The sequence below is a fragment of the Zygotorulaspora mrakii genome, chromosome 1 (assembly GCF_013402915.1).
Source record: "Zygotorulaspora mrakii chromosome 1, complete sequence".
Taxonomy (NCBI): Eukaryota; Fungi; Ascomycota; class Saccharomycetes; order Saccharomycetales; family Saccharomycetaceae; genus Zygotorulaspora; species Zygotorulaspora mrakii.
In genome coordinates, this window is record NC_050719.1 from 241,629 (window position 1) to 269,609 (window position 27,981).

The 27,981-nt window shown below is 38.1% G+C and overlaps 14 protein-coding genes across 14 annotated transcripts; 4 read left to right on the forward strand and 10 right to left on the reverse strand.

Moving 5' to 3' along the window:
- Window positions 1-102: 102 nt before the first annotated feature.
- SIP3 (Sip3p) lies at window positions 103-3,822 on the reverse strand (the record flags this gene model as incomplete). Its single annotated transcript, XM_037286012.1, has 1 exon — window positions 103-3,822. The coding sequence occupies one exon, from the start codon at window positions 3,820-3,822 to the stop codon at window positions 103-105; it is 3,720 nt and encodes a 1,239-aa protein (XP_037141907.1).
- A 211-nt stretch (window positions 3,823-4,033) lies between these two features.
- Window positions 4,034-5,221, reverse strand: TGL2 (triglyceride lipase; the record flags this gene model as incomplete). The annotated part of the gene is made up of 1 exon (XM_037286013.1): window positions 4,034-5,221. The coding sequence occupies one exon, from the start codon at window positions 5,219-5,221 to the stop codon at window positions 4,034-4,036; it is 1,188 nt and encodes a 395-aa protein (XP_037141908.1).
- A 195-nt stretch (window positions 5,222-5,416) lies between these two features.
- HG535_0A01200 (uncharacterized protein) lies at window positions 5,417-6,406 on the reverse strand (the record flags this gene model as incomplete). The annotated part of the gene is made up of 1 exon (XM_037286014.1): window positions 5,417-6,406. One exon carries the CDS (start codon window positions 6,404-6,406, stop codon window positions 5,417-5,419), a length of 990 nt encoding a protein of 329 aa, XP_037141909.1.
- Window positions 6,407-6,590: 184 nt separating this feature from the next.
- Window positions 6,591-8,024, reverse strand: COQ6 (putative N,N-dimethylaniline monooxygenase COQ6; the record flags this gene model as incomplete). The annotated part of the gene is made up of 1 exon (XM_037286015.1): window positions 6,591-8,024. The coding sequence occupies one exon, from the start codon at window positions 8,022-8,024 to the stop codon at window positions 6,591-6,593; it is 1,434 nt and encodes a 477-aa protein (XP_037141910.1).
- A 535-nt stretch (window positions 8,025-8,559) lies between these two features.
- Window positions 8,560-11,109, forward strand: FOL1 (trifunctional dihydropteroate synthetase/dihydrohydroxymethylpterin pyrophosphokinase/dihydroneopterin aldolase FOL1; the record flags this gene model as incomplete). The annotated part of the gene is made up of 1 exon (XM_037286016.1): window positions 8,560-11,109. One exon carries the CDS (start codon window positions 8,560-8,562, stop codon window positions 11,107-11,109), a length of 2,550 nt encoding a protein of 849 aa, XP_037141911.1.
- Window positions 11,110-11,304: 195 nt separating this feature from the next.
- GIS2 (mRNA-binding translational activator GIS2) lies at window positions 11,305-11,787 on the reverse strand (the record flags this gene model as incomplete). The annotated part of the gene is made up of 1 exon (XM_037286017.1): window positions 11,305-11,787. One exon carries the CDS (start codon window positions 11,785-11,787, stop codon window positions 11,305-11,307), a length of 483 nt encoding a protein of 160 aa, XP_037141912.1.
- A 247-nt stretch (window positions 11,788-12,034) lies between these two features.
- RTC4 (Rtc4p) lies at window positions 12,035-13,120 on the reverse strand (the record flags this gene model as incomplete). Its single annotated transcript, XM_037286018.1, has 1 exon — window positions 12,035-13,120. One exon carries the CDS (start codon window positions 13,118-13,120, stop codon window positions 12,035-12,037), a length of 1,086 nt encoding a protein of 361 aa, XP_037141913.1.
- An 831-nt stretch (window positions 13,121-13,951) lies between these two features.
- TEX1 (Tex1p) lies at window positions 13,952-15,271 on the forward strand (the record flags this gene model as incomplete). Its single annotated transcript, XM_037286019.1, has 1 exon — window positions 13,952-15,271. One exon carries the CDS (start codon window positions 13,952-13,954, stop codon window positions 15,269-15,271), a length of 1,320 nt encoding a protein of 439 aa, XP_037141914.1.
- A 108-nt stretch (window positions 15,272-15,379) lies between these two features.
- Window positions 15,380-16,186, reverse strand: MRPL17 (mitochondrial 54S ribosomal protein mL46; the record flags this gene model as incomplete). The annotated part of the gene is made up of 1 exon (XM_037286020.1): window positions 15,380-16,186. The coding sequence occupies one exon, from the start codon at window positions 16,184-16,186 to the stop codon at window positions 15,380-15,382; it is 807 nt and encodes a 268-aa protein (XP_037141915.1).
- Window positions 16,187-16,389: 203 nt separating this feature from the next.
- NRD1 (Nrd1 complex RNA-binding subunit) lies at window positions 16,390-18,090 on the reverse strand (the record flags this gene model as incomplete). The annotated part of the gene is made up of 1 exon (XM_037286021.1): window positions 16,390-18,090. The coding sequence occupies one exon, from the start codon at window positions 18,088-18,090 to the stop codon at window positions 16,390-16,392; it is 1,701 nt and encodes a 566-aa protein (XP_037141916.1).
- A 626-nt stretch (window positions 18,091-18,716) lies between these two features.
- Window positions 18,717-22,634, forward strand: RAD50 (MRX complex DNA-binding subunit; the record flags this gene model as incomplete). Its single annotated transcript, XM_037286022.1, has 1 exon — window positions 18,717-22,634. One exon carries the CDS (start codon window positions 18,717-18,719, stop codon window positions 22,632-22,634), a length of 3,918 nt encoding a protein of 1,305 aa, XP_037141917.1.
- A 610-nt stretch (window positions 22,635-23,244) lies between these two features.
- On the reverse strand, window positions 23,245-24,480 carry RPA49 (DNA-directed RNA polymerase I subunit RPA49; the record flags this gene model as incomplete). Its single annotated transcript, XM_037286023.1, has 1 exon — window positions 23,245-24,480. The coding sequence occupies one exon, from the start codon at window positions 24,478-24,480 to the stop codon at window positions 23,245-23,247; it is 1,236 nt and encodes a 411-aa protein (XP_037141918.1).
- Window positions 24,481-25,006: 526 nt separating this feature from the next.
- On the forward strand, window positions 25,007-25,483 carry JJJ3 (Jjj3p; the record flags this gene model as incomplete). The annotated part of the gene is made up of 1 exon (XM_037286024.1): window positions 25,007-25,483. One exon carries the CDS (start codon window positions 25,007-25,009, stop codon window positions 25,481-25,483), a length of 477 nt encoding a protein of 158 aa, XP_037141919.1.
- Window positions 25,484-25,508: 25 nt separating this feature from the next.
- On the reverse strand, window positions 25,509-27,641 carry HG535_0A01310 (uncharacterized protein; the record flags this gene model as incomplete). The annotated part of the gene is made up of 1 exon (XM_037286025.1): window positions 25,509-27,641. One exon carries the CDS (start codon window positions 27,639-27,641, stop codon window positions 25,509-25,511), a length of 2,133 nt encoding a protein of 710 aa, XP_037141920.1.
- Between the last annotated feature and the right edge of the window lie 340 nt (window positions 27,642-27,981).

A 27,981-nucleotide genomic window follows, 5' to 3' on the forward strand; every position in this document is an offset into this window, starting at 1 on the left:
CAGGTTCCACGTATCGAAAGCCTGTGCCCAAAATTTAGGTAGCTTACATAGTAGTCTCCAGATTTTTCAGGGCTAAAAGAATTTATATACACATATGCGTAATCATAGAAGCAGGGTTCCGACTCTGTAGAGCTCCGTACTACAACTTTGGCAGTACTTTTGCAATTGGGTATCATTAGACCATATCTGAGATACCTCCTGTTCAACGATATGGCAGTTTTCGAGCTCTTTCACAAGGAATTTTTTATATTGGTCCTGTACCAGCTCGCGTTCCATATTCTGAAGGATCTTCAATTCGATCAACGCTTCGTTTCGCTTAGCTGAAATCTCTTCCCTGGTTGCCTTATACTTGTAAATCTCTGCAGAATGAGTATGGTTGAACTTTTTGTAGGGAAGATTGTCATTCTCGTACGCAAGAGTGAATTTTAATAGATCGAGGTCCTTGATGGTGATCGCATGATGCATTGATACTTCGCTATTCTCCTTTGCGTAGTCGTGAAATGCGGTTTCAGCTCTTTTAACAGACCAGTAAGCAACTGATGATTTACCGGACAAAAATATATTCACCGTTATGGATAGCAGTAATCCTAAGAGGAGAGTTCTATTGATATGTGTAACATTGGAGACCATCAGGAGAAGCCATCGGAAAATATATCTCAAAAATAAAAATGCAAAGTTTGTTATTTTATAGCCAATCAGTTTTAGGATAACTTTGAAGATGATTGAAAGGGAATAAACAACGTCTATATTCAAATCTTCCTGTAATTTTTCATTGGACAAAACTGATTTGGCAGAATTATTCAAGCCTTTTGATTCATCATTTTGTTCCGCCCTACTCTTAGCGACCCCTATCATACCGCATATTTTGATTGCCTTGATAGTTTTACCATGCTTTCCAATTTTTTCCAAGTAGTATCTGATCATTTTTCGAATGGATGCGTACTCAAAGCTAGTAAAATGTCTGGCCCACGGCATTACTGCTCTCTCTGCGAAAGTCAGATTATTTACACATTTACCAGTTATTGGATCTAGGAACTGGAGCTTATAGAAAATGTATAACAGACATGCCGAAGAAGACGATGGTGAATTGAGTGAGAATCGTGATTCGTTGGCTTCCATAATAACATGCTTAGCTTTCACTCTTAATGGTCTGCAAAATGGAATTTTTATTATTATTGGGTCTTGTTCGATTTCGTAATATTTATTTTCAATGACCCTTACCATCCTTTGCTTCAATTTGAGTTCGCAGGTTTGTCCTCTACGCACATTACCCAAAAAACTGTCTGTTAGGTTTAAGTTGAACTCTAGTGTTCGAACCAGCTGCCCCTGGCCGTCAGCAGAATTCTCTTGCATCCAATTACTGGATATATTAGAGTTAGTATCTTTCGTTGCCAAAAGTAAACTCCTTGGAAAAGCAATTGATTGATCACCGTACAAAATATGTATGAGGCATTTACTACTCACCTCATAAGCATGTCGATACATAACTGAGTATTCCCGTTGAATTGATTTACGCCTTCTGGAAAGATCTGACGATTCTTCGTCATTCGGCCAGAATGATTCACATAGCTTAGTTCCAAAGCTATTGTCAGTATCTGCATGGTTTTGAAAAATCTTTGAACCAGCTAGAGTACTTCTCCTGTGCCTTTCCTGAAATTCTGAATCCATAACATTCAACCTTTTGAAGATCTCTTCTTCTTTTTTCGGCTGTTTCAGAGCTTTGTTTTCTAAAAGATACTGGAGCTTATTAGCAATTAATTGGCGATCGACGAAGTAAACAAACATCTTCAGCTGAATGCCGTTTACATCGTAGATTCTCAACAAGTTATCTGCAGAGGTATCCACCTCAACCGAAACCAAATCACCTAGGCTCCGGTGTGTTAAACATATAAATCCCATCGAGTTCATATAGCAGTAAATGTGATCTACCGTGACGTAGCAATTTGCTGAGAATTTTTGCCTTTTGTTGGGAAACCAAAATGAGCTAAAGTTAAAAAGTAGCAATTCATCCGGAAACTGATTGAGCTTTTGATTTATGGTAAAAAATAAACTTTTGAACTGAACATCCTCCACTTTCATTTGATTTGGATAAAAGTTAGGGTACACAAGAGTGGAAGTGGTCATACCTCTACCCAATTTCTTTGTGGATACCGCAGGTTCTTCTTCTTCATCGTCATAAATTGCGTAATCGCTCCAATTAGCAGAGCCCCAGATATTGGCCAGAATAGCGTTTGGTAAATGATGACTCTTTTTGTAAAGATTTGCCATTACAGCCACCGGTGTCAACTTTGTTGAAATAGGCGTTCCGGCCAATTGGAATTGAAAGTATTTATGACCGGCTGATGATTCCATATATAGACTAGCCAGCTCTGAATCTGTCATGCTCATTATTGACATTGTATTTTCGTCACATGTTGTTATGAGCTGATCTGTTGTCGTCGTGGTGCTTGATGCAAACTCCAAAAATTCCGGGAAGTACCTTTTGAAGGCCATGTCATATTCAGCGCTATCATGGCTCAAATTGTATGCATACCTCTTTGAAGCATCAAACGTGTTTAGCCAAGATTTTAGCTCCTGTAAACTTTCCGCTTGTAAAACGAGATGAATATCTTTGATACTGTTAGTCCTTGCTTTTGAGGATCTCGTCATTATTTTCACTTCAAAACAAAATTTACGGTCTTCATCAGGATCATACCTTATCGAAGTTAGCAAAACACCAAACTTATCGGTTTCTTCGACGCTTGTCTTTGAAGAGGACAAGAGAAACAAACCGAAAACAGAGTTCTTCAAAAAACACCATCTACGAACCCACACGGTTCGACTTGGAGAGCCAACCGTAGTCTTCATATAGAGCCATCCTGACTTCTCTGGTGGATTTTTAATTGCTTCGGTTTTCTTACTTAATAGCGAAGAAAAATTAATGCTTTTCACATTATAATCATTAACTTCCTGAGCTGGTGCAATTTTAGATAGAGAATATTCCATAACCTGTTGTTTCGCTTTTTGCATGTCAGATGCCAATATTTTTGTTGATGCAATTGAGTTCTCAATCCAATGCGCGTAATCCTTGAGACTTGCAGATAAAGCCGGAGCTAGATCAATAAACTGACCAATTTCCTTCATGGACTGGGAAGCCCTGGTTTGAATGGTCTCCATAACCTCTAATAGAAACTTGTCTATGGCCAGTTTCATTGTAGAAATTGCACATACTAATTCCAATGACGATTTAAGATATTCTTTTCTAATTTCAAATATTTGAAAGGCATCCTCTTTTATGGTGGCAGGCTCAAGATTAGTGTTTGAAATTTTGATGGCCTGGTATTTGCCCAGCATATTGTCGTACTTGCTTTGGTAATAGTCAAAATTTGCTCTTCTATCCTTATATGGCTCTATGGCTGTATTCATCAACTCAAGTAAAGAGTTAGGGCTACCGTAATCCTTTTCACACACCACCTTGAATACTTTGCTAGAAAGTTCATAAAATGTCTGATTGAATGACCCCACGAGCGAAGGCGTATTGGCTTGATTAGCTACAAACCCATTGCTCAAAATCATTGGCGATGGTAGCAATAGTGATATGAATGTATTATGCGCCCTTTGGAAATCTTCCATACTTGAAGAGTATTTGTTGTATATGAAATCTACAACTTTTTCCATCCATTCCTGGAAGATTTCAGTTCTAGTTTGAAAATGATTCACTGATGCTCTGAATGATGGAGTATCAAGAGAAGCCTCCTTGAATGCAATGGAAACAAGTTTCATCTTTTTCCATTCCGACACTTTCCCATTCGGCTCTTTTGGCTGTAACTTTTGTTTTACCATCTCTATCAATCAGCAAAGTCCCAATCTTCAATAGCAGGCAATGCTACTGATTGTGCTACAGATTTAAAGAAAACAATTATAAATATTCTGATGTCTGTAATAATATTTCTTTTACTTATGTTAATATTACCTTAATTGTCGTGATAAATTACTCACGTGACATGTATTTAAAGTTATTATGACTATAGAAAGTAAAGTTCACATGTTGGTATTAGAAACCTTTGGACGCGAGGTTATCTGCGATGGCCAAATAAAAGTTCAGTATGTCTATATCTGGTTTCACTTTTTGCTCTAACGAATGGTTTGTGTTCTCAAGCAATTTACCGATATCTCTCCGAATTTTATTTCTCCAATTGATAAGGTCCAGGTGATCCACATTCGCAAGTGTTCCCTGATATTGACCCCATTTGCTACTTTGCACGCTAACCAAACCATCATTTGGGTTACCGTTAGAAGAATTGTCGATTATCTTCCATGAAGTATAAAAAGCGTTGTGCCATTTTGGCTTGAAAAACGACCCATATGAGTAATATGACACAGCGGGCTCATTCAGAACTCTTTCATTGAAGTACTTCATGTATTCTGTGGTAAGTTCGTAGAAACATGGTGGTAATAGGATAACCGGGGCCTCGAATGCGATGAGTTTTCTAAGATCCTCTGATAGGTTTACCACGTAGTCTGCCATTTCAGATCCACGATGGGCCGTAGATATTGTAGTTAGACTGAGAACCTGATAGCTTTTATCTGGAATCTTTGAAATGAGATAACGACAATCTAGACCACCCATCGAATGGGCGATTAGATTCAGTCTGATTCTGTCGTCTTTTTCGAAAGTCTCATCAGTGCTTTCTTCCGATGTATTGTAAACCTGACCTTTACTGGCTGTTTGCTTCAGTTTTTGAGTTTCTGTCTCGAGAAATGCATTTAGTATTGTGGCGCGTTCTTCTATACTGCCAAAACTAGGAACGCTGGCAGTAATTACGGTGCACCCTTTCTGCTCCAGGCGTTCCTTCACCCCAATCCAATACTCAACCTCAAGGATACCTCGATTTCCCAGTTCTTCACTATTACTGTGATCAACGATGAAACTTTCACGATTCAGACCCTGCAAGTGGTTATAAAGGAGCTTTGTTAATTGCGTAAGAGAGGGAATCAAAATCAGTTTGTCAAAGCCTGATAATCCATGGCACAAGACAATCGGATTCTTTGGTGCGCGGAACTTTTCTCTCAATGGGACGCTTGATATCAGCAATGCTGTAGTGTTGCTGTAACTTGAGCAAAAGGATCTGTATGACTGATTAAATGACAAAACTGTCGGATCATTATATTTACTAGATAAAGATGAAAGTGATGGGGCTTCCGATTTATATTCACGTTCCTCTGAACCGTTTTTCAACATCTCATACTTGTCAGTGCTTGAACGTTTTCATAGATCGATTCACTGTGTATTAACGTGTGATTGTCCCCTTCGCAATTTCTCGGCGTGTCGCATTTTCTTTGCTACAGAAAAAATTCAATGAATAAATCAAGAGAATGAAGAGAGTCACACAAGAAGTTTAAACGTATACTGACTTTAATTTGGTAACCTCCTTGTTTAGATTCGTTTAAAACTTTGACTGAAATTCACGTGAATTCTTTTATCATCGATGAGCACACCATCCATCTGTTTGTAAGATTCTTCACAAGATCTCCTGTCTTTAAATTCTATGAAGCCATAACCGAGAGATCGACCGGATAATTTATCTCGTATAATCTCCACAGAATTTATTTCACCGAACCTGTGGAAAATTGTAGCTATGTCTTTCGCTCTTGTCAAAGGATTTAACTTGCATATGAAAAGAACGCATTCCGACGGTTTAATGCCCATCGTTGGCACATCTGAAGCTATCTCAAAAACTAACTCTTTCCTTTTAATATCGTCCAGAATTTCATCTCTTGTATCCCAGAGATCGCGATGCTCTTCCAGCCATTCTTTAGATATGCGGACATCTCGAAGTGGTAATGATATGCTGAGCCTGTGAACATTTTCCAGGGGTGGAAATGGATCGAATACAAGGTAAGTTTTTTTAATTCTTATATCGTTTAAAGGACGTTTCATGTCGTCTACTTCAAGACTGTTCATAATTTTTAGTAATTTTTGACTCTCCACTGTAACTTCTCCATAGAAGATCATATTTTGCATCGGCTCCTCAAGGTCATTCAGAACCAAAACAACTTGAGAACCTATTAGTTGTGGAGTAGAATCATCTTTATTGACAGCCTTAAATCCAAATTGACCCTTCCGAGTCCGCTGCGAAGTTGACAGTAGATCCGTTGCCCTAATAAGCTGCGACCCATTGCTGCTTTCTTGGTCTTCAAGACCTTTGATGGACATATTGTGGGTTCTCAATTCCTTTCTATCCTCAAAACCTACAAGCGCATCACCAAACATAACTGATCTTCCCTTTTGCAAATCGTAAAAGCATTGACGATCATAAAACCCCATCTCGCATAATTTCAAAAAGTTATAGGATTCAATTTTGTAGTTCTCATAGGCTAAATCAATAACTAGATCCCCAAGAGTAGTTTCAATTAAGACGCTCATACGCAAGTACCTCGTATTAGCTAATGTTTTGCAGTTGATAATATACGTATATCTTACTTATATTCTGTACTTATGAAGTCCACGTGATTTATTTCAAGATTTCATATCAACTCGTAATCTTCATAATCTAGCACATATATCAGTACATATACATCTAAATATATGGATATATATAAGAACATCTCTATCTCCCTGATTCTCCAAGTGTATCCCTAATTAAATTCTTAAGCGGTGGAACGTTATTGATAACGTTAATACCGAAAGATCTCAACGCTACGATAGGGGCATAGTCCGTGCCATAAATTTTATTCAACTTGTCAACCATGCCTAAGAGCAAATTATTAATAGGATAGCGATCAGCCCAGAATGACTGCAGACTTAGTAAAGACCCGATGTCAGATCCTCTAGAAACAGCTATTTCCAAAGCATCAACTAAAGCCTCAACGTCTCCCTGCCCCATGTTCAGTCCTTGTCCAGCCAATGGATGAGTAGTATGTGCAGCATCTCCAACTAACGCGATTCTTTCGGAACAATAAGTATCTGCGTGTGACAGTTTTAACGGGAAACGGGCTCTCGTGTCTGGCAAAATGCCCTGAACTTTGGGGGGATACTTTTCATCTATCATGTTTTCGTCTTCAGAAGAACTGAAAACTTGCTCTATTCTGAAATTGATATCTTCACTTAGCTCCTTCGTTGAGATTGTTTTATCTTCTAACTGCTTGTAATAAAATTTCATATCAGCATCCTCTAAAACAAAGGCAGCATTGATTAGGGCTGTAAATTGTTCTGGAGTGATGGACGTCAGGAGTTTTGATAAGCGCTCAGTGCAACTCCAAACAAGCGTAGCATTCTCACCCGGTAATGGTAAATGAGCGATAGGTCCTGTAGGAAGAAATCTTTGCCAGCCCCTGATCTTATATGGAGGATATTCTAGTTTCATAGTTGCAACAACGCCAAACGCATTGTAAGACCAGCCTCGAGACGGAATTCTAGAGAACTTCCTTACAGGGGAGTTAAAGCCATCTGCCCCTACAAGTAATCTCGTTTTATAAACCTCTCCGTTATCCAGCGTTACTAATGGCCAGGATTTGGCGTCATAGGGATCGTTAAGCTCAATTCCGGAAACTTTCGTATTGTCAATGATTTTGAAGGTGTTAGGATCTGGTGAAAGTTGATCAAGTCTTTTAAGCAATGACGACTGAACGTTTAAAATTTCAATCATACAAGCCATTGAATCTTTTTCCATATCTAAAGTTGCATCAGAACATCCCTCGGTCACATATAAACCATCATAAACTTGTATCCTGTCATTCATTAAGCTTACACCAGCTCTTTCCTCCAGGAACCTTCTAGATGGTGGTGTTAAGCTAATTACACGATTCGTATAATTATCTGGAGGTGAATTGTAGAATGAAGCAACTTTGCCCTTCAAATCGCTTGCATCTACAAGTACAGTGGACAATTGGTTCAGTTTAGGTGATGATTTGATTGCCGCAGCCAATGTCAAACCAGCGGGACCACCGCCGACTATCAAAACATCTGCCAGTTTGGGAACTGCATGTGTTGCAGAAGATATCAAGCGGATCAATTTGTGAGGTGCAGACACCTTGCCGAACATTATATGTTTTCTTAGATATCTCACAACAGTTGCAACTAGTTCGTTTTTCAGAATGTCAAGTAGGGAAGCTTAGAGTAGAACTTGCTTTCAATTTTAAACAGTTCGTCAATGACGCAAGGAGCCGACAAATCTAAACGGGTTACGAAAATAAGATCAGCTTAGAGTAAAACAATGTCTCTGTGAATCAAGAAACAAGAGATTCGTGATAAAATCGGAAATTTGTCGTCCTGAACACGTAGAGTTTTTGCTGCTACGGCGATTTGTTTGATAGTCGTGATTGCATAAATAGAGTGACCTAAAGCCAGGGAAAGTGCCATACACAATATCATTTCTTTCACTAATCTTGACCTCCCCTGAACCAGTGGAATAGTAATCACTCTTTAAGTATTAGTAAAAGATGCAGAGTGCTGCTTTTCGATGGCCTGTTTGAAGCAAATAGCATATTTCAAAAGCCCGAAAGTAAGAAATATTTGACAAACAGAATTGCACAACACTTCTTTTGCGTTCGTATTTCTTCATTATAAAGGAATAAATAATGAGAACCCTTTATTCTAATCGGCTTGCATTAAGGGTTTTCAGGCCATCATACCGCGGTGCTTTCACAAGAACCTCTGACTATTCGAGAGGTGTCATAACCCATATAAATAGGCCGTTTTCGATTACCTCCAAAACTTACAACACAGCATCTTCGAATCTGATGAACGATAAAGTCCATATCGAGAAACTTGACGTGAATGCGGTCATTGGAGCAGACTCCTGGAACCAATTGAATGCGCAACAATGCTTTGTAACAATGAATATGCTCACCGATTTCAGCAAAGCCGCTGTTGGAGACGATCTGAATTATTCTCTAAATTACGCTGTCATATCGAGAGATATTGCTGAATTTGTGCAATCTAAAAGGAACTGGAGATCCTTAGGTAATCTATCCAGATCAGTCTCAAATTACGCATTACAAAAGTATTCGGGAATTGAGAGTTTGCAATTGCTAATCGAAACGAAAACAGGACACATAAGAAGTGATTCCATTTCCTGTTTAGTAAATCAAATGAATAGTAGAGCACCGACGAGACAGAAAGATGTCTACGATGTTATACAAATTTCAAATATAAAGATGTTGACTCTAATTGGAGTGTTTACCTTTGAAAGGCTGCAAAAACAATATGTTACGTTAGACATACGCCTCCCGTGGCCAAAAGACTTGGTTAATCACGCTTCTTATAAATCAATCATCGAAAGCGCCGTTAGCCACGTCGAAAACTCCAACTTTTTAACGGTAGAAGCTCTCGTTGAATCAACAGCTAAGGTAATCGCATCTAATCCATACTTCAGGAAAAATAATAAGTTGCCTATAGAGCTCAAAGTTATTAAATTGAATGCGATAACAAATACCACAGGTGTTGGTGTGAGCATCATCAAGACTCCTCAAGAACTGGATTCTATTCCACTTCCTCACGTACTTGAAACGAAAACAACTTCATCGGCACTTTTCGCAGGGAACCAAGAGAATGACATCATTTCAAATACATACCCCAAAGCTTGGAGTACTGCTTTTATAGCTTTCGGTTCCAATATGGGTAATAAAGTTGAAAATATTCAGAAGGCACTAGATTATTTGAATGCGAGTGAAAATGTTGAGATTCGGAAAGTGTCTTCTCTGTTCGAAAGCGAGCCTATGTATTTTGAGGATCAAGACGTTTTTATGAACGGCTGTGTCGAAATTGTGACAAAGTTGACGCCACATGAACTACTAAAACTCTGTAAGGACATCGAGTACAAGGAATTGGGTAGAATAAAGCATTTTGATAATTGTCCCCGTGTTGTCGATCTTGATATTATTATGTTTTATGATAAAGATGGCAGCCAAGTTATTTTGAACACTAAAGACTTGATCATTCCACACCCTAAATTACTAGAAAGAAGTTTTGTGTTAGAGCCACTCTGTGAATTGCTTCCCCCTGACATAACTCACCCTTTGACAACCGAACCTTTAACAGACCATCTTAATCAGATATATGATCAAGGAAATGAAGCAGATGTCTTGTGGAAGATAATACCTCTGCAGCCTCGCTCCTCCAATTTCAGAGCATTGAAGTTCATGAATGTGAAAATGACGGACGAAATTCTACGCTCCAAAGTCATAACAAAGTCGCCAGCATTATTGATGGGTATTTTGAATGTGACTCCAGACTCTTTCTCGGATGGAAATAAGCAGTATTTAAATCTCCAAAAACAGATCGAAACAGTGAAAATCATGTGCTCCGATGCTTTGCGGCTACAAGATAAAATTATTATTGATGTTGGTGGCTGTTCTACCAGACCAAATTCCTCTCAAGTCTCCGAAATGGAAGAACTAGAACGAACAATACCAGTTATCAAATCAATTAGGACATGTAAAGACCTGCCACAAGAAAATATCATCATATCTATTGATACTTACAGAGCAAAGGTAGCTCAAGAGGCTATTATTGCCGGGGCAGATATAGTGAATGATATCTCGGGGGGAACTTTTGATTCGGATATGTTTGGTGTCATAGCCTCTCATCCAAATGTGGCTTATGTTCTGTCTCATACCAGGGGAAACATTTCCAGTATGATTGACTTAAATAAATACGAGCAACCCAATAGCAATGTGAAAGAATATATGAATGGTGAAAAAATTTCTGGTAGGAGTGCAATTCTTCTTCGCTCAATAGCTCATGAACTCAGTGAGCGATACGCTCAAGCGATTGGAGAAGGAATTCGTCGTTGGCAGCTAATATTAGACCCGGGACTTGGTTTTGCCAAAAATGGAAAGCAAAATTTGGAAATAATTAGGCAACTCGACCTTTTGAAGAACTACGCATGTATTTTAGAATCAGGCGAGTTTGTAAATTTCAAGAATATCCCAATACTAGTTGGCCCATCTCGCAAGGCATTCATCGGCAAAATCACAAAAGATGATGACCCGAAGGATAGAGATTTCGCGACAGCGTCCGTTATTTCGTCATGCATCGGATTTGGTGCAGATATAGTGAGGGTCCACAATGTTGTTGATTGTTCGAAGACAATAAAGATCGCCAATACTCTCTACAGAGATGCATAAGCCTAAAAGAGTTTCTAGGCTGAATAAAAATAAAAATAAAAAAAAATAAAAAAGGTATTGAATTTATTTACTTAAAACCAAATCATTTTACAGTCCAGTATGTCGGACAAGTGTATTTAATATAAAAAACCTGAAATATTGAGAATAATCAGCCAACGTTCCTCGTAGCAATCGCTGGCCAATCAGGCAATGATCCTATTCGTATGTACAATCTCTAGAGATGTGCCCTGATTCATTACAATTGTAACAAATTTTTTCACCTGGACCGCTTGGACAGTCCTTAGACAGATGGCCAAACTTACCGCAAGAGTAGCACTTGGATCCAGTCTGTAAACAGTCCTTGGCCATGTGGTTTGGACCTCCGCATCTGTAACAGGACACCTTATTGCTAGCTTGCGCACTAGATGCTGTTGGGAATCTTGATTTTTTTGGTTCAGAGCATTCTCTTGAAATATGACCTGTTTGATTACAGTTGTAACAACGCTGAATGGTACATTCTGTTCTCACATGACCAGTCTCGCCACAATTGTAACATTGTTTATGCTCAACAGTTCTTGGCAGAGTACATTCGGATTGAACATGTCCTGGTTTGTTACAATTATAACATAATCTATCAGAATCACATTCCTCAGCCAAATGGCCAATCTTCCCGCAGACGTAACAAGCTTTTTGAGACATATTCAACACCACACAATCTATTTCAGAGCCAAATCGGTTATCAGCAGATATAAGTAACGAATTAGATTCTTCAAGATCTCAAATACGTTGCCATACTTGAATAAACTCTACTTCCTCATCGCCTAGTTTGAAAAAATTTTCCTCGTCGTTCGTGAGGGAACAAACCGATGGAGATAATGAAGTTGATTTACATTTCGTTTGCAATCATGTACTAATCTGGAAAAGATAACTAGTTGTTGTATGGCTCTTAATCTCTTTGTGCCAATGATTCTGAACCAGTTTCGAAACTTAACTCAATTTCTGCTATCCTTTGATTTTCTGCTTGAATTTCCCATTCTTCCAATGGTTCTGAGTCGGCAACTTTGTTGCCAAATTCAATAGTTTTATCGAATAGTTCATATGCACGTTCTCGTGTCTCCTTATCATACAATTCCTTCCCTAAATTCATTTCCAAGATACATAGAGAGGCTAGCACTTCGGGTGCTAAAACGTAGTTAGCAAAATCGGCCACCCCCCACCATCTCATTGTTTTGCCTTGCCTTTTCAAAAGGAAAGACTTGAAATGTCGTAAAATCTCTTCCCCGACTCTCAACTGTCTTCTAAAACCGTAGAAACCGGCTTGAAATCGATTAATATCTAATGATCGAAATTCTTTCGAAGATAAGATCCCATTCTGAGAGTATTTAGAGACCGCTGTTGCTTCATACTTATAGTATGAGTCAACAACACCATTGTACATATCCCTGATGATGGGTAAGAGCGGCTGGATCTTATTAATAAGATCAGATGAAGTCAATACTTGTGGCAAATTATATCGTTCTATGTGTAGGTTCCTAACTTTCTGTTTCTCCAAATACTGCACATGAGGCTCCGGCATATCTTTTCGTATTCTTGATCTTGCATTTAAAGCAAGCATCGAATCATCGTTAACTAATGAAGTCTCCGCCTCCTTCAATATCTTCCAGCCATCGTGCCTACCATGGACAGTACATTCTTTCCTCGTAAGTTCAATATCCTCGACGTCAACACTTTGCTTTAAACAGATACCCTTTTCAGGCGAGCTGATGTTTTTCAATTCTTCCAAAATTTCCCTTTCACTTTCAGATGAGATCGAATCAGTGTCTTCATCGTCAACTTCCCCCATTATATCACTGTTGAGTCGCAAGGCTTCACCTTCAATATCTGATAAGTCACTGCTATCGCTCGAATTGTTCCTTTTTTCATCGCTCTTAATCTCTCTAAGGGCATGGAAGCTTTTCGACCTTTTCGAATTACCTGGGCTCTTCACAATTGATCCATAAACACGCTTTCTCTTTAGCTGACTACCGTCCATGTATTCATCAAAAATAGCCTCAAGAGCATGTATTGCCGATAAATGGATGGCTTTTTAAACTGCGAATTTTGCGTTTAATGGTTAATCATGACATGTCTTTCAACCGATTTTTTGAAAGTTGCGTATTTGAAAGACGAAGAGGAAGCTAGGCAAAGAAACTCACGTAAAACACAAAGAGTTTTCTTCAGGCTCCACATCCAAGTAACATCCTTATGTACAGATCTATGTATCTTGTCACCATGTGTCGACAAGAGCCTTTGGTTTCACTTATTTCTTACTTTTCTGCGGCAACCATCAAGGTTGCAGCATATCTATGTTGCTTCTGCAAAATATGACAAGTCAATCGCTATCCGTCGATCAGGCATCAAGATTTCAAGGTGCAAAATAAAATGACGTTTATTAGAATTTGCATTCAAATTGAGCGAAGTAAAAAACTGAATTGAGTAATTATAATTTCGTTGTTGCGATCTTACTTTGAATTATTTCGTGTATTGTGTACTTACGTGGGCTCATCATCATTGCTTTATCTTTACGAAAAAGATTTTGAAAGACGATGAAGAGTCAGTAAAGAGAGTGTTTTATGTTACTGCAGTCGTCAAAGTATCACTAATAATTTACCTAATGGCGATACTACATGAGTGTTAATACCTCTAATCTTTGAAAGCTTCACTAGTAGATATCATTCGACATTATTTTTATCCTTACACCGCATACTATCTTTATGGCATTTCGATTTCGATACGCAATTCGGTGTTACAATTGAAGAAACGATTGGACGTAGTCTAACAATATAGAACAAAGAGCCTGATTTAGTGCATCATTGATTTTTAAATGGACACTCCCAAGGTCAAGAACATGAAACTCTTAGGACAGGAAGTTATGAGTCCTGAATTATCCAATCTCCTCACCGAAAAGCTCCTGTCAAGCATAATGGATAAACCACAAATAGAAGATTTAGAAGACGAAAGATACATTCATGTTAACACGAGATCGCAATCAAGGTTTGCAGTACCTGTAAACCCTAATGAAGTTATGTCTATTGAGTTTCATCCATCCGGCAAATTCTTAGCTTACGGTAGGATCGATGGCTCTTTGACCATCTGGATTTTAGACAGTTCGTCATATGCAAAAGCCAGAAAAATATATTTAGCAGATGCTATTGATATCGATAAAATGGTGTATTCATTGAGTTGGAACGCTAATGAGACAAGCCAGTTCGCTACCGTTGCAAACACATCGGAAATTTTCATATGGGGAATAGATGAGGGAAAGAGAAGCTTAACGAAGTTACGAACACTTACGGTTGGCTCCAAAGTAAAGCTTTTTAAATGCTTTTACGATCCCATGGGCAATTGGCTTCTGGCAGTTACCAAATCTGAGGAGTTATACCTTTTCAATGTGAGGTCAGATCACGAAATGCATTCAACTTTTGATGTCAAGGCAATTGTACCAGATGATTCTATATATTGTGTTAGCTGGAATAACAGTGGCTCTCACATTTTCCTAGGCTTGAAGAGTGGAAAACTGGTGGTTCTGGAATTAGATGAGACAGAAGGAATTTCTGTCAAAAGTATTTTGTCCTCCCATAGAGCATCATTAAATTGTGTGAAAATGGATCCATGGGGTAGATATGTAGTAACTGGAAGTACGGACGGTACGTGCTGTATTTGGGACTTGAAAACATTGTGCTGTGAATTATGTATTGATGAATTTGATTGTTCTGTTTCTCAAGTTGACATAGATGCACTAGGCAAAATCTTAGCTATTTGTACCACAGATGGCGTAGTACGATTTTATGATATAAATTCTGGTCATTTGTTCCTCCAGCAAAAAATCAAGAATTCAAACTCAGATGTAATTTTGTTATTCAAGCCCGATAGTACAGATTTAATTATTTCTGGTAAACAAGATATATTACAAAGCCATTTTACCCCTAACCACTACCATGACGTTTTATCTCTATGGAAAACAGTGCACGAAAAATCACGTAGTACTTCTCGAAACAAAAATAATATAAGCAGTACCATAAACAACCCAGATAATACCAGGAGACCAAATAAGAGGGTAAGAGACCATGATAGAATAACAAATAACTCTAAAAGAGAAAGAGTCTCTCAAAGGACTAGCAGATTCACAGACAAGCGACAATAGAAAATTACAAGAGTAGAATAGGGTAATATGTAGTTGTACTATTAAAGCCAATATTTACAGGTTCGCATTATATGAACTAATGTGCAGTTACGAGGAAACAATTTTAAATTAGTTGTCCGCCAATAAAAACCCCGTGCTCTTGAAGTAAGTGGCTTCTACACGATCTTGTATTTCTTCTTTTGTTAGCCAAGCGTACTCCACGAAATCTTGTTTATTTTGCAACTTGAATTCACCAGCTAAGATATGCGATTTAATGATAAATTGATGACCACCATTTTCAATTTCTAATGCTGCAGCTGGAGTATTTGAAACTGTCCATGTCTTGATACTTCCACCGCCCAAAGACCTCAGTCCTTCCTCCGCACTAATATGTAGAGGTTTATCGTACGCTGGAAAGGAGGGAAAATTCCACGAGCCATCCTGCGCTTTCACCATTAGGTACAATGTTCTATCCAGTTTCCTTTCGAGACTTGTCTCATCTCCTGTTTTGTCCGCTTCCGTGATTCTGGCATTGGGGACCACCGGCCTTGAAATATCGGAGCCCTTCTGTGTTACTTCACTTCCTTCATTACTCTCCCTCGGTAAGGCGATTTCCTGCTTTTGGCTTCTTTCCCTGTTGTGTTTTACATCTGGTGTTCCTTTTGGGAACCATACGCCGGGTTGCTTACTTATAGGTCCCTTTTGTGCCATGAGAAAACGACGTTCCGCTAATGTGCCTCTTCTGAAATAGAAATAGTGAGGAAATGTCCACATAAGCCTCTTCTTCAATTCACTTTGATAATCGTAGTACTGACTCTCGATTTTATTTAGTTCGGGAGTGACCACAGGAATACGGGATAGCAGGAGACCAGCCGAAATGGGATTACCGACAGCACTTTGGGCGGCAGTAGCTATCTTCCTCCTGAATGGTAACATCTCTGATATAGTATTACCTTTCAGAAATCTCAATTGCCTATACGACTGATCTTAACTTTTACTATCTTTTATTGGTGATCTTCAATAACAAATTTTTCAGCCTAATGGTTTCAATACCTTTTGACGGAAATCTTGAAGCTTTCATAAAGAAGGAAGGGATTTATGAAAAATCATTGTTACACACTTAAACATTACATAATAATTCAATTTTGCTGTTGATTCAGCATGCTCATCAGGGAGTTTAATTGTGCAGTAGCATCAAAAGAAGTCTGCGCTGCTTGTGGTTGCGAGTATCCTGCCGTTTGAGGTTGCGGTTGTTGAGGATACGGAATTTGTTGTTGGTATGGCTGTTGTGGAACCTGAGGATACATTTCGTTTGTGTTGGACGCTTGGTTTGTTCTGTATGTGGGCATAGGCGGCGTGGAACCAGAGTTTTTGTCTGCTTTGCCTGATCTTGGACCGTTTCTACCAGAGTCAGTAGGCATTTTCTGCGAAATTGCCTTTGAAGAAACGCCTTCCCCGACTATAATATCAGGCTCTTCAAACACGACGCCGCCCTGTAGGCGTTGGCCGCCCGTTCCACCCCATTGTGCATGAACGCACCACTTCTTATCAGCATCAGTTAGCCTATGTAATGGAATTATACTGTAACCATGTTGGTAGTCACAACAATCCCTTGGACCAAATCCCACACCCCAACGAGTTCTTAAAGGAGAGGAGCCATCTTTGTTGAAGTTGAGTAAAACGTTTTCAGCCTCGCTTCTTGAATAAACTTTAACAAATGCATGCTTTCTTGCATTGTTCAGAATCACGCTTTGTACCTCTGCGTAGGGCCTTAAAACTGTAGCAATGTCCCATTCTTTCATATTCATTGGTACTCCGCCAACAAACAAAGTACGACTAAAAACTTTAATATGATCAGGTGGTAGATTAGCCTCAAAGCTAACTGGTTTGGATCTAGAATGAGAATTCGATGGAACATTTTGCTCATCCGGATACAAGTGATGATTATTTGTCCCTAAAGGACCATTTGAATTTGTGTGAGCGCCACTACTATTTCTTGTACCCGTTTCTCTTCTTGGTGATCGTGATCTATTTCTTCTACTTGAGTATCTTTCACGTTCGCGTTCCCTTTCACGTCTGCTGCCATATTCTGTAGTTACATGACTCTGATGAGCAGGTTCTCTTTGCGGCAGTGATGTGAAATTTCGCTGATGTTGCAGCTCATCTTGTTCTTGAAATTGTTGCTGAACAGAAACTAGAACTTGAAATAATGCTGCCTGTTGTTCAGCCAAATCATTGGATTCCAAAGTTGTGGGCAAGTGAACTCTAGGTACGAATTTCAATGGTTTTAAATTGTTCAGAATTTGTACGCATCTTTCATTTGGATCATCAGAAAGTTGATCTTGGGAAGAACCGGAAGTGTGACTAGATTCTTCCTCGGCGTTCATGGAGAAATATTTCGACCTAATAGCATTCAGGTAACTTTTTGGGAACAGCCCAGCTCTATCCCAAATATCAACTAAAGTACGAATTTTCTCTCTATGATCTTCATTACTGTTTGAAATACCATCTGCTAAAAGATCCTTGATAGATTCGCCAAGCGTATAAACAGCATGAGCACAAGAACCAATTTTAGCTGTTGATTGAATGACATCATCGTTTGCCCTAGCTTCGTCCAGAAAGGCTCTACCAATAGAATCTATAATGTATAAAGATCCCAGCCTATGGGAAGCAGAACAAGTCCTTGAATAGTTAATAATCAAAGAAATCAACGTCTCTTCGTCTTCAGCATGATCAAGTGCGTAAGTTGTCAATTTTTTAATACGTGAACCAGAGATCCCTGATTTTAAATCCCTGAAGGATTCCAAGGTTGCTACAAATTCTTGATTATTTTCGCTCATAATAGCTTAAATTCTATGGCTTCAATTTCTCTGTTTGGTGCCGAATGTCAGATCAGATACTAATGCAGTTGCTCCTCGACTCCCTTAAATATCTTTTCCTGAACTACTCAGAAAATGTCGAGTTAGATACACACAAAACAGGTAAAAGTAAATGAAAAAGACTACAGGCCCTTTACGTGCTACCAACAATGACGCTATAGTGTATACGGTCGTTGAAAAGAAAATACAATGTTACTATCTCCTAGCTTCTACTATTCGGATTTAAAAGTATTATTAAATGCAGATACGTTCTGTTGCGTTCTGACCAGTAGTTGAAGCTGACTAGTTCTTACACGAATAAAACTGAGCTGTTCAGTTGTTTGTAATCAGATAACACTACTTCTCCCTTTCGTAAAAGCAAAAGATTTTTCTGTTATTAGTTCTCTTTCCTCCTTATATACCCAAAAATAGCGAGAAAAAAATTTTTGTTACACCAGCATTTTTGCCGGGTAATCACATTTAGTTAAAAACTAGAAACATACATACAATATTAAGGTATTTGCATAACAAGTTAGAAAAGTAAATGACTAGTTGGTGACATTTGAAGGTTCCATTGCGGCCATTTCGTTTCTTCGGTAGGTTCCCGCATGAGTGCGATTTATAAACTTTCGATACAGGGTATCAGATCTTTCGATTCGAATGATAGAGAGACTATTGAGTTTGGGAAGCCACTGACGTTGATTGTTGGTTCGAATGGCTCTGGTAAAACTACAATTATCGAATGTCTGAAGTACGCAACAAGTGGTGATTTACCTCCCAATAGTAAGGGTGGTGCATTCGTTCATGATCCCAAGATTACGGGTGAGAAGGACGTCAGAGCGCAGGTGAAACTTGCCTTCACAAGCGCCAATGCATTGAACATGATCGTGACACGTAATATTCAGTTACTGGTTAAAAAAACAGCAGCTACCTTCAAAACTCTCGAAGGTCAACTCGTGATTGTCAACAGTAATGGGGGTCGTAACACGTTGAGCACAAGATCTATTGAGTTGGATACCCAAGTGCCCTTGTACATGGGAGTTCCCAAGGCAATCTTAGAATATGTCATATTTTGCCACCAAGAAGATAGCTTATGGCCATTGAGTGAACCTTCTAACTTGAAGAAGAAATTTGACGAAATTTTTCAAGCCATGAAGTTTACGAAAGCTCTGGACAATCTGAAGGGCATCAAAAAAGATATGTCTGTTGATATAAAACTGCTGAAGCAATCTGTTGAGCACCTCAAAGTTGATAAAGATAGGTCAGAAACTGTGAAGCTGGAAATGAGGCAATTAGAGACAAAAGTAGAAAAATATAAGAGTGAAGTGAAAGAAATTGAAAAAAGAATACTTATCGTGAACGAGCAATCTGACAAATTGTTTAAGTCTAATCAAGATTTTCAGAGGGTTCTGTCGAAGGCTGAAAACCTAAAGCATAATAGAGAATCAATGAGGGATCAGATATCACGATTGTCCAGTGCTATAGATATCCTTGATATTCCACGAGCCGAGCTCCTGAGCCGTATCAAAAACTTTTCCTTCACTTTAGAGGAGAAAGAAGTTAATACAGAAGCTGTGAGAGCAGATATTACATCTGCAAAATCGAAATCACTAGAATTGCATAACAAATGTAACTTTCTAATACGAAGACAAGGTGAGTTAACAGCCGCAAAAAATACACATGAGAAAAATCTGAAAGCGCTAAATGAATTGCATCAATATTTATCCCTTAAATATCCTTCTTGTGGTAAAGACAATACTAATTTGAGAATTTTTTTGTTAGACCTTGAAAAGATTAAGAATAGTCTCAATGCAAATTTTCAAAAATTGAGTAATGAGGGAAAATTAGAATTAAGTTATTTGGAGAAGCAATTATCTGAACTGCGTCATTCAAAGATTATCCAAAAGGAAAGACTTGAGTATTCGAAGCAGGATGAGGAAAAGTTGATAAAGGAGGTCGATAGATTGGATACAGAATTGCAACTTTCTGGATTTACATTTGAAGATTTGGAGAAGGAAAAAACTAGTCTGGAAAAATTTCAACAGAAGCTGCACGAGTGGGAACGAAAGGATGACATTAGCAAGTTCAATTCAGACATTAAAAGTAAAAATGATCAAATGCTTATCTTGGAATCCGAGGTGGAAGACATTCAGATAAAAATTTCAAAAACTAATCAGCGGGCTGATTTATTTGCAAAATTATCAGTAATAAAGAGACTAATGAAAGAGAAGGAAGAGGAGTTAAGTACATTAAAAGATAAAATACTTGATGACGAAAATTGTATAAAGTGGAATATTTCAGCTGAATCAAATGTGGATGTGGATTTTAAAAAGCTATCTTCCAAATTAACTCAGGAGACTTCTTTAAAAGAGAAAAAGTTTCGAGACAAAGACCGCGAGTTCACGGAAGCCTCTCTCAATTACGGCAACATTAAACAGGAATTGAAGGACCTAGCGGAGAAAAGAAGTAATGTAGGAAAAATACTCGAACGAAATTTACCAGAAGATTGTCCAATTGAGGAATACGAAGAGGTTGTTGCAGAGACTGAACTCTCATATAGGACCGCATTAGAGAATCTGAAAATGCACCAAACCACTTTAGCGTTTAATCGAAGAGCTATAGAGGTAGCGCAAGAGGAAAGTGTTTGTTATCTTTGCTCCAGAAAGTTTGAGGATAAGCCTTTCAAAAGTTCTCTTCTCAAGAAACTAGCTGCAAAGATTGATGTTGGTTTTGAGAAGGGGTTAAAGGAAACAGTTGAAAATGAAAAGACCTATCTCCAAACTTTAAGAAGTATGGAGAAAAATGTTGTTGAGCTTCGTAGCTGCAGTGAAAAAGTGAAATCACTAGTAGCATATGAAGTTACATCGCAAGAGAGAGTCAGAACACTTGAGAGTGAAAGAAACAGCCTCTCCAATGAATATTTAAATTTGAAACATGATCTAGATTTTGTGGAAAAAGATGTGCGTTCTCTTGTGGATAGCGTAATTCGCTGTAAGAATGAGCTGAAGGATCTAAAGAATGATGTGAAAACATTGTCTGATGAGTTGGCTTTGTACGGGGCATTACGAGAGGATATTCAAACTGTTGACGAATTGCAAGCTCAACAAAAAGAAAAAAATGACCATCTTAGAATGTTAAGAAAAGATATCAATCAACTACAGGAAAAGAAAGAGGAGAAGTCAAGAGAATATTCAAAATTGCTTACTGTCGTGAAGGAACGTAATCTCAAAGTCACTGAAATTGAGAAAGAATTGTCCATGAATAGGAATATAGAAAATGATATTGAGCAGAAAAAAAAAGAAATCGTGTATATGAAAAAGTCCACTGAAAAGGGAGAAAAGGAACTTGAAGCGCTGACTATAAAACTAGTAGAGTGTGAAAAAATAGAACACTTGAAAAGAAAAGAATTGGAATCGAATATGCTCTCCTTAAGCACAAATTTGAAAGAAACTGAAGAAGACCTAGAAAAATTCAGTGGGCTGAAACAAGCTCTTGATGGATATGCCTCTACTGGACTAGAAAAGTTAGAAGAATGTTCAAATGAACTTGATTCATGTCAAAAAAGTTTTGATCAGATAAATAAATACATCGAAAAGAGGAATGCAGAGCTTTCCAATGAAATACAAAAGATCAGAGACTCTACAAATGAAAAACGAAGTCTAGAGCAAAATTTGCAGCTCTGTGATTTGAGAGCCAACCTGGAAAGGCTAGAAATTGATATAAATGAGATTGATATAAGCAATGCAGAGAATGAGCGAGACAGGTATCAAGAGGAGTCGCTTAAATTAAGGAATGAATATGAAGGATTAAGCTCAGATAATGCTGGAAAATTAGGAGAAATAAGGCAGCTTCAGAATCAAATAGAATCTCTTTCTAGACAACTACGCACAGAATACGAGGATGTCAATAATCACTATCACAAAAAATGGGTTGAACTGCAAACGAGAACGTTTGTTAATGATGATATAGAAACCTATTCTAAAGCTTTAGACAGCGCGATTATGAAATATCACGGGCTTAAGATGCAAGACATTAATAGAATTGTCGATGAATTGTGGAAGCGCACTTACAGTGGAACTGATGTTGACTCTATTCAAATTAAATCAGATGAAGTGAAAAGTGGTATTAAAGGCAAATCTTATAATTACCGCGTTGTAATGTACAAGCAAGATGCGGAGTTGGATATGAGGGGTAGGTGTTCTGCGGGGCAAAAAGTTTTGGCCTCTATCATAATTAGATTAGCGTTGTCGGAGACGTTTGGTGTCAATTGCGGTGTTATTGCGCTTGATGAGCCCACAACGAATCTTGATGAGGAGAATATAGAAAGCCTTGCGAAAGCGTTGAATAATATTATTCATATCCGAAGGCACCAGAAGAACTTCCAATTGATTGTTATTACTCATGATGAAAAGTTCCTGAACAATATGAACGCATCAGAGTTCACGGATCATTTCTTTAGAGTGAAAAGAGATGATAGACAGAAATCTCAGATTGAGAGGGTGGATATCAGTAGGGTTACAGAGTGAGCCTAAACTTTTTTTTCAATATTCAACCGAATATATTGTTGTCATTTGGTGTACTTTGTTGTACTTTGTAATTAAAGCTTTCTAATCAGAGAGGAACGCTATTTCGTCACGTTAAGAAGAGTTGTGAAACCTCGTACAAAATAGCTTTACCAAGAGCTATTTAGTGAAAACGCTATTTAGTGAAAAGAATAGAAATGAAGAGTTCGAATTCTTGGGCTTACAAGGTAATTTTATCTCAATATCTCAATGGAAAGGTGTTAAAAAAAGATTAAGCCGGTGAGTCAAGTGAAATGTATCTCAGGTGTTCGAACGAAATGGAGGGCTGTTGGGACTAGTGCCTCTATTCTTTTGTACTGTTGATCAATCATGATACTAGTAGAAACCTGATTGGAAAGGTGAGAGACTAAAATACGCATATAGTGGTTTTTCAAGAAATACTTTACAGTACTCGCTGCCTTGCTTTATCGGGTTCGTTCTGTATAAGGTGTAGCATTACACGCTGGAAGACATTATCATCTTTGTTTATTTTTGTCATTTTTACTTGTGTTAATTTGAAATAGAAAACTAATTATGTAACAGAATCGTGAAATACATGTTAAACTCTAAGATGCTAGCGTGGTGCTCTACCCCTTCTTGTCATTTGTGGTAATTTGAAAGGAACTTTTAGAGTAGCAATTTTGTATGTTGAAGCAGAACTCTTTGGAATGTTGAAGGCTTCAGCCTGTGCTACTGTGGCTCCTTTAACTTGTGCGCCAATTACTCTGAAAAGATTAACTAGCTTCGATGGTTTGAGACCCAATTCTTTGGCTAACGGTGAGATCTCTACGATAAAATTGTTCAAATGCAAAATGACAACCAAGATGTAGCACAACAATTTATCTTCGTTCTGTGGATCAATAACAAACGATCTATCCTTGGACTTACCAATCTGGCCAGCTCTTAGCACGGTAAATCTTTCTAAAACACCGTCTAGTAAAATCTCAGATGGGGAGGATAATCTTTCCAAAAGTTTGACCTTATTGTTGACTCTTCTATTGTCGTACACACCTAGCAGTAAAGAAAGGTAGAACAGTAGTTGTAATTTTGTCATTTGGGTTGCTTGAGTCAAAGCTGGTAATTTTTTCGAAATGTATTGAGATTTGTTGTACGGTAAAAGTTCCAATCTTTTTTCGTGGTCAGTTTCCTTAAGTAAAGGTCCAACACGAATAACTTGCAACTCTCTTTTTGGTATTATATTTTCCACAGGATAAATTTGCTCAACGTCAGTAGCATCTATATTTGCTAACGGTGTAGGTCTGTCGTGGGTAACTTGCTCTTCTAATTGCTGTCTCGAAGGTAGGTCTTTGGCAGCGGTTCTTACAGAGTCCACAATATCAACGGCGGAATCAACTAGCTTATCAGAATCGACACGGTTCCTTTCTAAATCAGCAATTGCCTTCTTTGCCTTTTTCGTACCGAAAGCTTCACCTAGTGCGTTTCTCAACGCAGAAGATCTTACATCGTTACTCTTGATTGTTGGACCCGACAGGTTTTTTGTGTGTTTCGAAAAGATCTTCGATGCAATTAGTGGCGCCTTATATAATTGCACTGATTTTTTCTCTGGGTTGAAAATCCCAACTAGGTATTGATTAGACGTTACTGACTCAGGATCCGTCTCACCATTATATTCTAACTTATCATTTTCCCCATGCAAAATGAATTGATCCTTGCTTGTTTTCTTTTTGTATAGATCAAATGTAGTGCCCTCTGGAGCTTGGAATCCTTTGAAAAAGCTTCCAATAGCGACACTTGGATGATCTTGATACTCACTGATATGAACTTCAGCGATGCTCCTCTTGGCTGACATCTATAAATGTATTTAAGTGCTCAGAACTTCCTCAAGAGGTACTTTAACAATGTTCTTATCATTATATCTCATATCATCTGACACTCATCTCATCGCTTTTTCTTATTTAACAGTCAAAAATTTTTCAAAATTTTCTAGAAAAATAATTCATCACGTGCATATCACATGATCATTATATAATATATAAGAAGCACACAAATACTGTCGTGAGGACGTGTTCTACTTTTATAGGCCCGAGTTAACGTCAGCAATCTTTAGAGACTTCGAATTAGGGTGTTAAAAAACCCCTAGTTCTTTTTTAGTGTGAGTGACGTTCCAAATTTTTTAAGATTTTACTTCTTTAACAAAAATCATTCTATCCTAACATAACATAATATCTAAAATATTCTATTTCTCACATTATCACCCGGACATTAAACTTCTAGTAGGATACATATATTATGGTTGATTGATGGTGAAGAAAGAACGATTGGGCAGTAGGTTTTGAGTCGATCAACTTAACTGTAGTTGATGAAAGTGTGGCAGAATGAATAAGACGTACTATGAAATACTTGGTTTGAAATCTGACTGCTCAATCGCGGAGATTAAGAAAGCATATAGAGAAAAAATTGTCAGTACGCATCCAGATAAGTCAAGAGATTTGATTCAGAATGTTGATGGCCAATTGACTGTGGACGACATCCAAGAGGCATACAAAACTCTAGGAAACGAGCAGCTTCGATTGCAATATGATAAGCAGATTCTGGAGGGACACAAGAAGCGAGGATACCATAATTCTGGAGATGGATTAGACGAATATTCTTTGGATAAGTTTTTTTTCAGCGCTGCAACCATGGAATACTCTATGGACTGCCCTAGATGTCATTCTAAGGACGGATTTCACTTCAGCGAGGAGGCGCTAGAAGAGCATGCGGAGGAAAAACCTTGCGGATTTCAGGTTTTGTCTCAATGCTCTGCTTGCAGTTTATGGCTCAAGGTGAATTTTGACGTTGCAGAAGAGTAAGAATGATGCAAATTTTATGTATCAACTATTTACAGGTGGTGGTGTCCGTTGTTGGTGCCTGTCGTTGGTGTTTCTGTTGGTTAGCTTTTTCCTTGTCAACAACTGAAATGAATGCTTTAGCCATAGATTCTAAATCGGACAATAAGCTGACATGACCGCAACTTGACGCAATTTTCGCATCTACTTGGAATCCACGTTGTTCTGGCAGTAACCATTTGTGGTGAACGACACCATCACCAGGACCGTAGTAGAAATCGTCATAATGGCCCTCTTTAATGTCTTTCCAACTACTAATCTTGACTCCGCGCACGGTAGGAACAGTGTTGCCAAATACTATTGCTAAGGGTGGATATTCTTTGTGCGCAATACGATCTAAACTAGTTTGGTATTCTTTTGCTCTTTTAAGTGTTTTTCGAAGGTATTTGAATGAGTCCTCGAAAGATGTTTGAAAAGCCATTTCCTCTTCTTCTTCTTGGCAGTCTTTGGACTCTGTGAGACCAATCGCATCTGTCGCTGTCGTTGTAATTTTCGTAATTATAGATGCAGGGGTGAGTGATTTTAGTGTACTTGAAGTTCCACCGGTCCCACTCGATGAATCATTGCCCGGTGAAGAAATAGATTTGAGCATTGGAATGGGATTGAAGATTCCCCATAGATCTTTAACATCTGTTGGTATGCCAGGTTCTGGTTGTTTTTTCTTACTTTCTGTCCGGGCCAATTCTTCTTCTTTCTTGGAGTGACAGGCGCGTTGGTTGTCTTCTTGTGTTTCTGCTTGAACTTTACGTTCCTCGTCAACTACTGGTGAAAGACCCAATTCTACCCAAACATCTGGATTAAAAAAATCAATTTCACATTTTTCTAGGGTTTTCTTATTCACGAAGCAAGTACCGTCAGTTGGTAAAAAATAAAAGCTGCTTCTCATAAAGAAATTTGCCTCTTTACTAAGAATTGTTTTGTTCATGAAAACTTCATCCCCGAATTTTAATGGTCCCAGGATATTAGAGCATTCGCTGGGCGATCCTACATAGATCAATGCTCTTATTAAGTGAGTATGTTCTTGTAGAACTTTGTGGGCAACAAGTCCACCCATGGAATGTGCGATTATAGTTGTTCCTTTTTTCTCTTCTTGGTTGTCATATATACTTTGTAATTTTTGAGCTAGGTGTTTAGCGGATATATGTAATGATAACCTCCAATCGTAACCGAAATCATGAGTTGTAATATTTGGGTTGCTTCTGAGTTTTTTCATCAGTCTTCTCGATATATCTACTGGCCCAATATGGCTTAGCATTTTATCTGGAATTATTTTTTTTTGTGTTTCAACTTCATCCCGGTCGTCTGGACCTATTAGAAGATTGACTTTTCTCAAATTAAGCCCTGCTTTCATTGGTATCCATAACCGTCTGCCTGTTTGGGCGTCTCTTAGTATGCTGCCTCTGTAGCCTCCCATTAAAAGAAGGTCACCTTCCATTTCATCCCAAATAGATTCTAACCTTGTATACTCATAACCGTCATGAGTACATTCACCTGGTGAAGCTATTATATTCTTTAGAGTTTGCTTCAGAGTTTCCATTTCGAATGTTTTTTTGAAAGCTCTTGTTCTCACATTATCTATACCCTTTTCATCATTGAATAGAGCCATTTCTTCTAAAGAAGTGATTGAGTCCGAACGCTTTAGTTTTTCCTTTATTCGTTCCCTGTTTAAGTTTGGATATTCATTACTCTTTGGATCAGGATCATTGGGTAATATAGAAGACACCAAATTTGTTATTGGATGACTTGAAAGAAGTGATTTACCACCAAAAGGTAAAGAGAAAGTGAAGATCTTGTGTGATGTGTCTCTAGAAGGTTCACTTTGTGATTCTAATTTCTTTTGGTTTTTGGAGGAATAAGAGGAGTTCGATGCATTTTCCTCGGAATCTAAGGTAGACAAGGGTGATTCTTCATTATCATCTTCAAAGATGGAAATGTTTTTCTTTAAGCTGCTTTGCCCATCGTTCGTATGTACAACCTTCGTACCTCCAATAAGTGTATCTGTATTCGTATCATTGGGTGTTGATGTCTTTTTTAAGTTATTTTTGTCTTGGCAATTCTTTTCAATGGATGGCGATTTGAGTACAGTTCTGTCAGAGGACACTTCATTACTTAAGGTATACATGTAAAAGAGCAATCACACGCTATGAAGTATTGGTAATGTTTAATAACAAATTTAGATGCTTAATGATTTAACTAAACTTTTTTTTTGTAGACAATACGTGAGAAAATAATTATTCTTTGATGAAAATTGATATCTCGCTTTATTTGCTCTAGTATAGGACGGCATGCTTTTTAGGTGAAGAATGATGCCTTAGTCATGAAATTTGCATGCGATTTGAGGAAGAAGATTTAATATATGTGTAGTAATATCTTCAAGGAAAATTGAAGTCAAGTGATTCACAAATTCTTTTATTAGAGGCTACCTCTTCATATGAAAAGTTGCGGTTTCTTCTAGTAGCATT